The 15,458-nt window shown below is 48.8% G+C and overlaps 1 protein-coding gene across 1 annotated transcript in view; it reads left to right on the forward strand.

Moving 5' to 3' along the window:
• VPS50 (VPS50 subunit of EARP/GARPII complex) overlaps positions 1–15,458 on the forward strand; it is an 821,620-nt gene that overhangs the window by 739,562 nt on the left and 66,600 nt on the right. The window contains exon 24 of the mRNA XM_078663657.1: positions 14,734–14,830. Within this exon, the coding sequence (XP_078519783.1) occupies positions 14,734–14,830 (97 nt within the window). The remainder of the gene's footprint in view (positions 1–14,733; positions 14,831–15,458) is intronic.

The following is a 15,458-nucleotide window of genomic DNA, read 5'->3' on the forward strand; positions in this document are numbered from 1 at the left end:
AAAGAAGTACTCCTCATGTAAGGAAGACGTGGCGAAGAGAAAGACGCCACCCCTCATGTGAGGGACACTGACCCAAACAGAAGCAGTGTAACATGTAGTGTTGCATGGGACTGATACCCAAGTAAAGCAGATAACGTTGCATGGGACTGACACCCAAGAACGTGTGCAGCAAAAGCAGCAAAGTGTGGCACACGCACACATAATGTCAAGGTGAAGTACAGGGTGACTTACACACACACACATGACGATGTAAAAAGAGGTGAGGTGAGGTGCGGGGCGGCTTACACACACATCCAGACAACATGAGGCGCTGGACGACCTACACACTGGACACAGCAAGGCGAGGCGCAGGGCGACTTACACATAGGATACAGCAACATGAGGCGCAGAGCGACTTATACATACAAGATAACGTGAGGCGCGGGGCGGCTTACACACTGGACACAACATGACGTTAAAACATGTAAGTGGGACTAACACCCAAAACATCCATCCTAAGAAGGGATGTACATCAAACCCAAGTAGAGTAAGGGATGACGTAAAAAGCATTATATCCAACAACATGGAACGTAACAGCTAGTGTAACATGAGGCACCCAAGCATTCTATTCATGTCACTCACACCAACATTCTACACGGAACACTCACACTGGCTGAGCAGCTAGTTACAAAGGGAAAGGGAACATATATACATAACTTGAGGATACTACAGGCGGCCACATGGGAGAGGTGGAGATCAGAGGCCTCTGGTCTCCGGCGGAGTCCCGGCTCCATATCACCCTTCTGAAGCTTCGGGCGATCCGACTTGCACTGAAAGCATTCCTTCCCTCTGTCATGGGGAGAATAGTGCAGGTGTTGACAGGCAACACCTCCACCATGTGGTACTGCAACAAACAGAGCGGGGTGGGGTCATGGACCCTATGTCAGGAGGCTCTGCGCCACTGGACATGGCTGGAACATCAGGGCATTTCCATGGTGGTTCAATACCTGGCAGGTTCTCTGAACGCCAGGGCGGACAAACTCAGCTGCCGGTGCATGATGGATCACGAATTGCATCTGAACTCGGAAGTGGCGCAAGATCTCTTTCAGCAGTTTGGAGAGCCTTGGTTAGATCTATTCGCCACAGAAGAGACGCGCCTTATCATCAGTTCTGCGTGTTGGAATTTTCAAGGCAGCACTCGCTAGGCAACACTTCTCGTCGCGAGTAGAGTTGCGGTCTGCTATATGCCTTTCCGCCTATACCACTTCTACCCAGAGTGCTGAAGAAGATCAAGCGCGACCGGGTCCAAATCATTCTTTTGGCTCCGGACTGGGCTCGAAGAGTATGGTATCCCGAGCTACTCGGTATGGAGATCGACCCCCCGCTCCGACTGCCTCTTCAGAAAGATCTTCTGTCACAGCAGCAGGGAAGGGGCTTCCAACCGAACCTGTCCAGCCTCAACCTCGTTGCGTGGAGATTGAGCGGCGGCAGTTGACGTCTTTTGACCTGCCTCCCGAAGTTTGTGATGTCATCTTGGCGGCCAGGTGGCCTTCCACTAAAACGGTATACGCTACGCCTGAAGGTGGAATAAATTTGTGGCATGGTGCACAGCAAAGGCTGTGGATCCCCTTTCTGCCCCTCTTTCAGAGGTCCTTTTATTTCTCCTTTCTTTGGCCCAGCAGGGCTCTGCTCTGGGCACTCTCAAGGGCTATCTCTCGGCCATTTCAGCCTTTTTACGGCTTCCAGGTCAGCCTTGCCTTTTCAAGTCCCCTGTTATAAACAGATTCTTTAAAGGCATTACTCATCTTTTCCCTCCTGTTCCTTCATAATACCTCTGTGGGACTTGAACCTGGTTCTGACCTTTCTGATGTGTGCTCCCTTTGAGCCACTTCACAACTGTCCTCTTCGTCTTCTCACTTGAAAGACTGCTTTCCTGGTTGCCATCACCTCCACCAGAAGAGTGAGTGAGCTCCAGGCTCTTTCTTCTAAACCTCCTTTTCTTTCAGTCCATCCGGACAAAGTTGTTCTAAGGACTCGTCCATCTTTTCTGCCAAAGGTTGTCACTGCCTTTCACATCGGACAGACCATCACTTTACCCACCTTGTTTCTGCCTCCGCATCCCTCAAAAGAGGAAGAGATGCTCCACCGTCTGGACCCAAATCGTGCCCTCTCATTCTACCTCAACTGCACACAACAGTTCCGGGTGGATGACCAGCACTTTGTTGGCTACGTAGGCACCAAGAAAGGTCGGGCCGTGCACAAGCGGACCATCTCTCGATGGGTCGTTCTGTGCATTAAGGCTTGTTATTCTTTGGCTAAAAAGGGTCCTCCGGTGGGACTACACGCTCATTCTAATAGGGCGACGGCAGCCACTACTACTTTGGGACGGTGAGTCGTCTTGCATGACATCTGTCAGGCAGCTACGTGGGCTTCGCTGCACACATTTACCAAGCATTACTGCCTGGACAGCCAAGTCCGGAGAGACGGCTTCTTTGGCTGTTCTGTTCTCCAGGACTTTCTGGTATGATCTTGGTTCGCAGACCCACCACCCGGGTTGGTATTGCTGGGGTATCTATTCTAAGGTAAGGAATCTATCACTACGTATTTCTTTCAGATGCACAAGTTACTTACCTTTGGTAATGATATATCTGTAAGAATTAGTAGTGATAGATTCCTTACCGCCCCACCCATCCTCCCCATACTTCGAACTGATTACTAGGGTTAAGGTCATCCCTTTCAGGGCCCTAGTTTCATGGCACCAGTGGTCAGTTTCTTGCATGGCTCTGCGTTCCTGGCGCAGAAAGTCTTGTACAGAACTGACGGCAGTGAGCATGGGCGCGTCTAAGTAGCTCCAGCAAAGTCATCCGGGCGCCAACGACGCACGCGGAGCGGCACGACAACGCCTACCGACGCGCAAGGGTACTGCTGACTAAAACTTTCAGGATCCAGTCTGACGCCTGGGGGTAATTTTAAGGTAAGGAATCAATCACTACTAATGTTTCTTACAGATATATCATTACCGAAGGTAAGTAACTTGTGCATCAAGTCCAGACAGGTTGACGTAGTTCAGCATGATTTATTGAAATTGGTTACAGGATATGTAGATCAGATGGAGAAGTCCAGTACAGGTCCGTAACTAGCCCCACCAGGAGCAGCCAGCATGCTGCTCAGCCCATTCTTACCTGTGGCTTTTCTTCAGACTCCCTACATTCCTAAGACATCATCACAGTAACATTCCACTGGCTGAGCATGAGGTGGAAAATGGCATACATAAACATAGACAGGATACTAGGATATTACATATCCCCCTTTCTTATATAAGAAAAAAAATAAGATGGAAATCAAAAAGGGAGAACCTTAAATGAGATGAAAAGAGAGAACCATAAATGAGGAAAGACAGAGAAATATAGTAACAGCAAAGCGAAGCAAAGAAATAAACTGCAAGGAAAGAACAGAAAGATAATAGGGAGTAGGACAAAACGACAGAAGAAAAAACATAAATAGATAAATATAACCCATCCTACCTTCTATATGAAACAACAGAAAAGAAAGACACAGCGAAAGAAGACAACGAGAAAAAGAATAGACGTTAAAGCACCAATCACTACCCCCAAAACACACCTACTGGCCAGGCAGACATGCGAGGAGGCAAAGCATAGCACAACACAACAAAACACTGGACTACATCCAGGCACACACAAACTGTTGAAGAAAGTGTAACCAGAAAAGGGAAGAAGAGCTCAAAAGATGCACAACGATCAGGGAAAGACAGAGAAGAAAGAAAAACCAACAACAAGAAAGAAGAATCTACAGATGACAAGGAGAAAAGACATCAAGAGGAGAACCGAAAAAGTGAGAAAAAAGAGAAGGTGAGAGGAAAATACAATAAGATCACTCATACTTCCCTATTATAAAATAAACATTGTAATATAATATAAAAATAACATTGCATTGCACGATTGACAATGTAATATTAAAAAAATAAAAACATAACGTTGAGTCAAATGGGATTGGGACCCATGAGACACACTCTAAACAAGAGTAAAGACGTAACCAACGTATGTGAAAATGGGAGGACTATAACCCATAACCAACCCCTACCAAGAGGAAAATGAGTCAAAACTAATACTAACGGAAGTAAAAGCCATGAAATAATAGCCATAGTAAAAACAACTTCAAATGGGTAGGAACCCATAACCAATCCCTAAGGATAGAGATGGTTAATTAATGCAGAGGGACTGACACCCATGCATAAATGCCCTGAAAACCGTAAAAAAAAAAACTAAAACTAAAAAGGGCAAGTGTATTGTGAGCAAATGGGACTAGAACCCATTGCTATCCCTATGTAGGGACGACTAACATGAAGATTGCATGCATATAAACTGAGATAATGAACTCTTGACGGTGTGTACCTAGGGTCCATGTAAAACAGAAATAATGATCTCATGACGGCGTGTGCCTAGAGTCCATGTACGTACGTAAACAAATGGGTCTAGAACCCATTGCTATACTTATGTAGAAAAGAATAAAATGTTGAATTTGCGTGTAAACTAAAATAATGAACTCTTAACGGTGTGTACCTAGAGTCCATGTACATACGTACAACAGCAAACATACAATCCTATGAAGGATAAACATTAACTTTGAAAAACATTGCTGGTGAGCACCTCTCACCCGAGTAGTACATAACTAGAACATCCCTTGCGTAAGTGTACCTAAAACTATGCCACTCCCTCATGTAAGGGAGAGTAAAAACAGACTACCCAAGCATACACAGCAAATGGACTACCAAAACACATTAAAGCCAAACCCAAGTGTGAGGGAAGGAGCATCCTGTATAGAAAAGAGACCTAAGGTGCAATCCAAACCTATGAGCATAAAATAAAAAACGGGACTCAGACTTCCGCCACACTTTCGAGAAAACAGAAATCACTGGCCAAATTTGCTTAGAGCTACGTGAAACAAATGTGGAATGGCAACGTGAAAAACAACACCACATGACATTCTTGTAAAATACTAGTACGGAATGTGGTATGGAGAAAACAGACATCACTGGCCAAATTTGCTTGGAGCTGCATGAAACAAATGTGGAATGGCAACGTGACATGACATTTTTGTAAAATACCGATCCGGAATGTGGTATGCAGTTTGCAAAAATCAAATCCTCATAACTTAACCGACCTCACAAGCCATAGAGTAAGCTACTTGCCAAAACTGCTAATAACAGTCCAGTGTCAAATGATGAGATGACAAGCAAACTTCCATACTTTATAACCGCGGTGTTTGTAAAATCTGTGGTCGACACAGGATGACCAAGACAGTACAGTCCATAACCCCGCTGCTTGTGTGGAGCCAGAAATCAGATGGAAGCGCGCATCTGTGACGCTGTGCCGGATGGCTCCCAGCATCACCGTGCTCCACTACGTTGCATATCAGCCAGGGCTTGGAAGAAGAGAAAACGTCACCACACAAAGATTCCAGCTTTCCGAGGAGATCGCACGCGACAGCCACAGATGCAGGTAAGCTTGCACATGCAGATACTTGACTCGTGCCTCAATTTAAAACGGAGCGGCCCCGACTGGGAGTCCATGCGAGCTGGGTGCTTCGGCCCCGGCGCCGTCGACGACTTTGGTCCCGGCGCCTCAGGCCCCTGCTGGATCCTGTTCTGGATCCGGGTCGCCGCTGGTCGACCTTATGACCCCGCCGGCGTTGACCCCCAGGGTGTCGCCCCCGGCGCCGTCCACGCACGGAGCCGCCCCTGATCCCTCCCTCGGACCGGATCCGGCGCCGGCTGAGGAGCAATTCTTCTTTGATCCGGCTCCATCCTTTGACCCTAAATATCAGGAGATGGAGGACGAGGGGGATTGGGAGGGGTCTGAGAACCCTCTGACACGGGAGTGTCAGTCATTTCAGGACTGGACAGACGAGCTAGGGATAGCCAGTGGTCTTGACACTTCACCTCACACTGGCTTTGTCTCCCCTCCTACCGTGGCTACGGAGGAGGGGGCTGCTTATTGTGTGGTGCTGACGAGGGGGGCCAAGGCCTTGGCGCTTACGCTCCCCGTCGCAACTGTGAGGTCTAACATCCTCACTGAGGTCCTTAAACCGCAGACAGGCTCTCCGGAGCCTCTACTGCAGTTTAATGAGGCTCTCATGGACGGCCTGTTGGGCACCTGGTCCAGGCCCGCTGCAGGTCCCCCTGTAGATAGGAACGTCGCCAGGCGCCACCGCCCAGCTCCGGGCGACCCTAGCTTCCTGTCCACCCACCCCACACCGAGAGCCTGGTTATCAAGGCCTCTACTTCCCAATCCGCATTCCCGACTGCACCCCCAGATCGGTAATCCAAAAGGTATGAACAGTTTGGCAAGAAACTGTTCTCCTCCCTCAGTTGTGGGTTGCGGTCAGTCAACACTGCTTGCCTTTTGGGCCGTTATTCCCACTCTCTGTGGGATACAGTTGCGGCCGTGCTGCCAGAGTGCCTGGAGTAGGCCCGGCGAAGCTTGATCAAGCCCTCGCGGAGGGACGAGACGCAGCGCGGTATTCCATACGATGTGGGCTGGATACCATGGACTCGCTGGGCAGGGCGATGTCATCGACGGTGGCGGTTCGCCGCCACGCCTGGCTGAGGTCCGCCAACTTCTCGGCTGATGTCCAGAACACCCTCATGGACATGCGGTTCGATGGCAGCCACCTTTTTGGTGGCAAGGCAGATCATGCGCTTGAACGCTTCAAGGACTCCAGGGCTATGGCCAAGTCCTTGGGCCTCTCGGGCCAGCGTCAGTAGCAGTCTGCCTTTCGCTCCCTTCGTGGCCAAGCAAGGGGTGCCGTGGCGGTGCCAGGGGACAATGGCAAGGCCAGTCCACATCCACCCCCGCAGCATCTGCCTCAAAGCCTTCCTAGTCCGAGCTTTCAGGCCTATTCGACGCCAGTGGGGGGCAGGGTCCGCCAACACCTCCTCCACTGGCACACCATCACATCGGACCGGTGGGGGCTGCAAATCGTCCGATGGGGCTACTCCCTCCCCTTCGAGGCGACCCCTCCAGCCATGCCACCGCAGTACCACTGCGTGTCGGGGGATCACTTGCAACTTCTGCAAGAGGAAGTATCGGTCCTCTTGGCCAAGGGGGCCATTGAGCGCGCTCCTGGGCCATTCCTAGACCTGAGCCAAAGTCAGCATCTTGAACTTATCCTTCCGGAGGAAGCCGTTGACGTTCCTGGGCGTGAAGTAGGTCGTGGTTGTTATTCTCACTACTTTCTGGTCCCTAAGAAGGGCAAAGGGGACCTACGCCCTATCTTGGACCTGCGGAACGTCAACGGCTTCCTCCGGAAGGAGAAGTTCAAGATGCTGACTTTGGCTCAGGTCTTAGCTGCCCTAGACCCCGGAGACTGGATGGTAGCGTTGGACTTTCAGGACGCTTATTTTCACATCCCCGTCCTGCCCGCCCACCAGCGCTACCTGTGGTTCACGGTAGGCCACGAGCACTTTCAATTCACCGTGCTCCCCTTTGGCCTTACCAGCGCCCCACAGGTGTTCACAAAAGTGATGGCGGTGGTCGCAGCTTATCTGCGCAGATTAGGGGTGTCAGTCTTCCCCTATCTCGACGACTGGTTGTTGAAGGCGGGCTCGCCCCAGACAGTCGTCAGCCACCTCCAGACTACGGCCAACCTCCTGCACTTGCTGGGGTTTTCCATCAATGGGCCGAAGTCACACCTGTGTCCCTCTCAAAAGCTCCTCTTCATCGGAGCGGTTCTGGATTCGGCGCAGTTTCGGGTTTATCCTCCCGAACAGCGGGTTCGGGATATTCAGGCTCTGATTTCGATCTTTCAGCCTTTATCCCGGGTCTCGTCAGGTTGACGCTGCGGCTTCTGGGGCTGATGGCCTCCTGCATCCTTCTGGTGCATCACGCCAGGTGGCGGATGCGGGCTCTGCAGTGGGACCTGAAGTTTCAGTGGGCCCAGCATCAGGGCAACCTGTCCGACCACGTCCTGATCTCGGAGGGCACTGCGAGACAGTTGCAGTGGTGGCTCACGGACCGCGATTGGGTCAGCGGCAGATGCCTCTCCCTACTCCAACCGGAGCACTTAGTTGTGACGGAAGCGTCCCTCCTGGGTTGGGGGGGGCCATATGGGAGAGGCAGAGATCAGAGGCCTCTGGTCTCTGGGGGAGTTCCGGCTCCACATTAACCTTCTGGAGCTGCGGGCGATCCGGCTTGCACTGAAGGCATTCCTTCCCTTTGTCCGGGGAAGTGTAGTGCAGGTGTTCACGGACAACACCACCGCCATGTGGTACTGCAACAAACAGGGTGGGGTGGGGTCGTGGACCCTTTGCCAGGAGGCTCTGCGCCACTGGCAATGGCTGGAACACCAGGGCATCACCCTGGTGTTTCAACACCTGGCAGGTTCCCTGAACGCCAGGGCGGACGAACTCAGCCATCGGTGCATGATGGATCACGAATGGCGTCTGAACTCTGATGTGGCGCAAGGCCTCTTTCGGCAGTGGGGAGAGCCTTGGTTAGATCTATTCGCCACAGAAGAGAACGCGCAATGTCATCAGTTCTGCGCATTGGAATTTCCAAAGCGGCACTCGCTCGGAGACGCTTTTCATCACGAGTGGAGTTGTGGTCTGTTGTACGCCTTTCCGCCTATACCACTTCTGCCCAGAGTGCTGAAGATTAGGCGCGACCGGGCCCAAGTCTTCCTTGTGGCTCCGGACTGGTCACGAAGGTACTGGTATCCCGAGCTACTCAGCATGTCAGTCGATCCCCCGATTCGTCTGCCTCTTCAGGAGGACCTTCTGTCGCAGCAGCAGGGGACGGTCCTCCACCCGAACCTGTCCAGTCTCCACCTCCATGCGTTGAGTTTGAGCGGCGACAGTTGAGGCCATTTGACTTGCCTCCTGAAGTCTGTGATGTGATTCTGGCAGCCAGGCGTCCCTCCACAAAATTGGTATATGCCTGCAGGTGGAATACATTTGTGGCATGGTGCACAGCAAAGGCTGTGGATCCCCTTTCTGCCCCTCTATCAGAGGTTCTCCTCTTTCTTCTCTCTCTTGCCCAGCAGGACTCTGCTCTGGGCACTATCAAGGGCTACCTCTCTGCCATTTCAGCCTTCTTAAGGCTTCCTGAGTAGCCTTCTCTTTTCAAGTCCCCTGTTGAAAATAGATTCTTGAAGGGCATCACTCACATGTTTCCTCCTGTTCCTTTTGTGATGCCTCAGTGGGACTTGAACCTTGTTTTGACTTTTTTAATGTGTGCTCCTTTCGAGCCATTTCATAATTGCCCTCTTCGTCTTCTAACTCTTAAGACTGCATTCCTGGTTGCCATCACCTCTGCCAGGAGAGTGAGTGAGCTCCAGGCTCTTTCTTCTAAGCCTCCTTTCCTTTCTGTCCATCCGGATAAGTTTGTTTTAAGAACGCGTCCCTCTTTCCTGCCCAAGGTAGTCACAGCCTTCCACATCGGGCAGTCTATCACCTTGCCCACCTTCTTTCCTACTCCGCATCCCTCGAAAGAGCAAGCGAGGCTCCACCGTCTGGACCCAAAGCGTGCGCTCTCATTCTATCTGGACCACACGCACCAGTTCTGGGTGGATGACCAGCTCTTTGTTGGTTACGTGGGCACTAAGAAGGGACGGGCGGTGCACAAACAAACCATTTCTCGGTGGGTCGTCTTGTGCATCAAGATTTGCTACTCCTTGGCAAAAAAGGAGCCTCCTGTTGGGCTGAGGGCCCATTCCACTCGGGCTACGACGGCTTCTACTGCCCTGGGTCGGGGAGTCCCCTTGCAGGACATCTGTCAGTCAGCTACGTGGGCCTCGCTGCATACCTTTGCTAGACACTACTGCCTGGACAGCCAAGTCCGGAGAGATGGCTTCTTTGGCCGTTCCGTTCTCCAGGACTTTCTGGTGTGATCTTGGTTCGCAGACCCTACACCGGGGTTGGTATTGCTGGGGTATCTATTCTACGGTAAGGAATCTAGCTAACGTGTTTCTTTCAGATGAACAAGTTACTAACCTTCGGTAACGAAATATCTGTAAGAAACATTAGTTAGATTCCTTACTGCTCCACCAATCCTCCCCGTTCTGCGAACCGATATCTAGGGTTAAGGTACATCCCTTTGAGGGCCCTAGTTTCATGGCTCCAATGTCGGTTTTTATCATGGCTCTGCGTGTATGGCGCGGAAAAGCTGTGTATAAGAACTGACATCAGCGCGCGAGGGCGGCGTCTAAGTACTCCAACGACGTCATTCCGGCGCCGACGACGGACGCGGAGCCGCAGACGACGCCTACCGACGCGCAGAGGTACTGCTACGCAAAACTTTCCGGATCCAGCCTGACGCCTGGGGATATTCTATGATAAGGAGTCTAACTAACTAATCTTTCTTACAGATATATCGTTACCGAAGGTAAGTAACTTGTTCATCGGGACGATTCGGTATGTACCGAATCGGTATTTACCGATTCGGTAATTCCCATCCATTCCTACAGGCCTGGAGGCCCATTGGAATAAATGCGAATTACCGAATCGGTAAATACTGATTCGGTAAAATAGGGAAACATTCAAGTGTGGCAGGGTGTCACATTGACACCCTGTTGCACCCCTGAATAGTGCTTGTGTGCACATGTGGCACACATACATGCCCTAAGGGCATGTATGTCTGCCACAAGGCACTGTTGAAAATGCACAGATTTGCATTTTCAAAGGTATTCGGTATTTACCACCAACTAATATTTGGTGGTAAATAACGAATCCTTAGAGCACATAAGCACTCTTAAAAGTGCTTCCTACATGCTATTTACTGATTCGGTAAATAATGATTCGGTAAATACCGATTCGGTATTTACCGAATCATCACCTACATAGCACATGGCTCAATACTGGTCGGTAAGCCTGAAATTTACCGAATTTCGGGTTTACCGACCGGTAATGAGACACCTACATAGGGCCCCTCGTCTCACCATACGCAAAAATTTGCCATAGTGGTTGTTCAAAAGAGAGGTAGACTCCACATTACCCATGTCGATAAAGGCAAATGCAGAAAACAAACACATGTGCACAACGTCGATAAAATTCCATACATGTGCACAACAGTTAATATTAAGGCTGCATGTAAAGTACTCCCCAAAAGAATTCTGTAAAACGTACACAAAGATGCCCTCAACGCGACAGCACATGTAATTGTAGCATAGATATCACCTACAGGAACAAGTCGCTTCAGCAGAATACCATTTTTCTTGAGGTAAACACAGAGTGGTGCAGCTTGTCAGAAAGCTCCAGAAGCAATGGGAATGTCAAGATGTGCCGCTACAAAATTAAAGTAGGAGGAACCAAAAACAATGGACACTGGTAATTTAAAAAATAATGTAGATGAGCACAGCACACATGAACTAGGGCTGTCAGGTGGTAATGACACTGGTGGGGCTGAGAGGCGTAGTGCTTCATCTTTACCAGATTCTTCTTGTCTTGTTTGCTTTTATCTGAAAGACTTCTTTTTTCCGTGTTGACATCTTTGTAGTTCTGTGTAGAACATCCATGTAATTTTTCACGGTTAATCTTAACCTGTGGATACCTCCTCTCGTTCTTTGAGTTGCCTTTGACTGTCCAATATGTAGTTAGTTTCATCTTCAGTACCTCTTAAGTTCTCCAGGTCCCTGAAAATCCAGTTGTAGCACGTAGGTAGTCACCAATTTGTCGCCATAGAATTGTAGTAAACAAGTCCAGACAGGCTGATGTAGTTCAGGATGATTTATTGAAGTTGGTTAGAGGATATGTAGATCAGATAGATAAGTCCAGTACAGGTCCTGAACTAGCCCAACCAGGAGCAGCCAGCATACTGCTCAGCCCATTCTCAACTTTTTCTTTTCTTCACAGACTCCCAACATTCTGTAATACATCATCACAGTAACATTCCACTTGCTGAGCATATGGTGGAAAATGGCATACATAAGCAGAGACAGGATACTAGGATACTACACTTTCCCTACCTGGATGACTGATTGTTGAAGGCAGTCTTGCCCCAGGCAGTTGTCAAACACCTCCAGACTACAGTGGACCCCCTACATCTGCTAGGGTTCTCTATCAACGAACCTAGGTCACACCAGACCCCTTCTCAGATGCTCCCTTTCAGCTACTTTATAGACACTCTTCAGTTACGTACTTATCCTCTTGAGAGACAAGTTCAGGATATTCAGGTTTTGAAACCGATACTTCAGCCTCTATCCTAGATTTCAGTGAGGCTGGTTCTGATGCTGTTGAGCATACTTCAACTTGCTAGTAAAACATGCCCATTGGCATATGTGGGCCAGTGGAATCAGCATCAAGGAAACCTTTCCAACCTAGTTCAAATATCTGAGGGAACTGCAAAAGACCTGCAGTGGTAGCTGATAAACCACAATTGGATCAGCAGCAGACCCCTGTCCCTTCCCCCATATAAAACTCACAGTGGTGGGTAATGTGTGACTCCTGTGTTTAGGTGGCCATTTGTAAGAGGTGGAGAACAGTGGTCTCCGGCGTAATCTCAGCTCCACATCAACCTGTTTGAGCTGAGGGTGACTCTTGGTATAGAAAGCCTTCCTTCCATCCATCAAGGCGAGGCTGATTCAGGTGCTCACGGACAACACCACTGCCACAGGTATGCAACCAACAGGGCGGAGTGGGGTTGTGGCCCTGTGCCAGGAAGCTCTGTACCTAGCTGGAACTTAAGGGCATCTTCCTGGTTGTGCAGCACTGGGCAGATCTGTGAATTGCAGGGCGGGCGAGCTCAGCAGGCGATACCTCGCAGATCACAAATGGTGTCTTCTCCCGGAGGTATTCCGAGGCAACTTCAGAGATTTGGGAGAACTTAGATTTATTCGCCTGCACCAAGAATGCGCAATGTTGGCACTTCTGCGTGCTGGAGTTTCAAAGGCAGCTCTCGCTCGAAGACTTATTTCACCCCGAATGGAGCTCAGGACTCCTTTATGCCTTCCCATGGATACCACCCCTGCCCAGAGTTCTCTAGAAGGTCCGAAAGAACTGGGCTGAAGTCATTTTAGCAGCTCTGGATTGGGCACAGAGAGTAAGGTATCTGAAACTCCTGATCATGAGTCTCAGTTCTCCGATCAGGTTGCGTCTTTGGGAGGATCTCCTGTCACAGCAACATGGCAGAGTTCTACATCTGAGCCTGCAAACACTCCATCCGCATGATTGGAGATTAAGTGGAGACAGCTGAGAGTTTCTGATCTGCCTCCTGAAGTATGTAACGTCATCTTAGCAGCCAGGCATCCCTTCACCAAGACTGTTTATGCTTTCTGATGGTACACGTTTGTGGCTTGGTGTACTGCCAAATCTGTCTGCACCCATATCTGAATTTGTTTTGTTTGCATTGTCCCTCACCTGGCAATGCCTTGGTTTGGGCACTGTTTAATGGTACCTTTCTGCCATCTTGGCGTTCTTGCGGTTGCCGGACCAACCCTCCCTGTTTGAGTCCCCCATTATGACATGTTTCCTGTAAGATTTACAACACTTTTCCCCTTGCACCTTTCATTATGTCCCAACGAGACCTTAATTAAGTTCTTATTTTTCTGATACGCTCACCTGTAGAGCCCATGCACAGCTGCCCTCTTCGGCTGCTCATCATCGAAATAGTCTTTCTCGTTGTTATGACATCAGGGAGGAAGCACTCTCATTCAACCCTTCATATACTACATTCTTCCCAGACAAACTGGTCCTTAGAACTCGAGCCTCTTTCCTATCCACAGTTGTAGCACCTTTTCACATCAGACTGATGTCAGACAGACCATCATGCTGCTGACATTCTTTGATCCACCTCTCCCTTCCACAGAAGAGGAGAGACTCCGCCCCCTGGATCCAGAAGGAGTGTTATCGTTCTACATTGATCGTATTAAAGATATCCGGGTGGACAATCAACTCTCTGTGGGATTTACTGTAGCAAAGAATCGCAAAGCAGTGTAAAATAGAACCATCTCCAGTTGGATTGTCCTCCACATTAAAACCTGCTACTTACTGGCCAAGAAGCGACTCCCTGAGAGCTCTTTCCATCAGAGCCAAGGTTATGATGACTGCATTAGCTCACGGAAACCCGGTCCTGGAATCTGTCAAGGAACATGTGGGCTTCACTTTATACATTTGTCAAACACTACTGCCTAGGCAGTCTCGTCCGGCGTGATGGGCATTTCGTCTGTTCAGTCCATCAGGACTTTTTAGTATAAACAGTACACAGATCCAACTCCAAGAAGACATTGCTTTGGTATCTATTCCTAGATAAGGAACCTACGGCTAGAAAAACATACCCTCGGCAACGCCATCTCTGGCAGAGACTTTATGTAGCTGAAAATTCCATACTCACCATCCCCGTTCTGCGAACTGTGTTGTCCATCTTAAGAGGTCCTTGAGAACCTCTCACTGGTTCAAAACCTCATTATAGCTCCATACTTCCTGCGCAGAAAAATAGTCAAGAAACTAACGTCAGTCCACTGTAGTGGCACCTATATAGGCACCACGCATGTCACCTCCGGTGTGGATGAAGCCACACTGAGCGGAACACCACCACCTAATGGCTCGCAAGGGGACTGCTCCAAAAACATTTCCAGATCCAGCCTGACGCCTGGGAATGTTCTAAGTAAGGAATATGCAGCTAAATTGAATCTCTACAAGAAAAGACATTACTGAAGGTAAGTAACTTGTTAATTTGAATGGATCTGGTACTAGCATTGACTTAACAATGTGTTTTGTTCTTATAATTTTGATTTATTTTCTAGGGTTTTTCTTGCTGAGCAGTTCGAATTTCTCCAGTCACATCTCGATTCTGTAATGCCTGCAGCAAAGAAACCCTTCCTTCAACAGTTTTATTCACAGGTGAGAATGTTGTGTTTGAGTGTGCCAAGAGGCTATTACTGCACTAGAGTAACTTGTTCTGCATGTGACTATTGTCATGACCTTGTATTACATCATTTGAGACCAGGAAGAGCCTCCTCATCACCTTATTAGATGAGATGCTGGACACAATTAAGCTAGTTGAATTAACATGATCTATAATATTTTAAGAATCCAATTTGGCACCTTAATTAATTGTGTGTTTGATCTTGTTCTTTGCACAAATCAGATACCAGAATAAGCAGATATTTAGGTTTAGGGACCTTATGGTATGAATTTATATGTATATATAAATAATACTAATTTAAATTTGTATCAAGGATGGCTTCTTTCCTGATCATGGCTGACTGTCCAGGCGTTTTACTTTTATGATAACTTTTTTATTTGGCACTTTTTTTGTATTGTATTGATATGGCATCAGTGCTGCAATAAATGATGTATTTTAACATGTCAGGATTGATATAATAAGTGAGGTCATAAGCAGCCCATGATGGGGGCCCAAGTTATAGTTTGTTCACTAAAATATAACTGGTGAATTTCAGTCATTTTTACACTTTTAGACATTAGTTCTTATCCCATTTAAACTTCTAACTATAACATCACTTTAACC

Source organism: Lissotriton helveticus, chromosome 10, assembly GCF_964261635.1.
Source record: "Lissotriton helveticus chromosome 10, aLisHel1.1, whole genome shotgun sequence".
NCBI classification, from domain to species: Eukaryota; Metazoa; Chordata; class Amphibia; order Caudata; family Salamandridae; genus Lissotriton; species Lissotriton helveticus.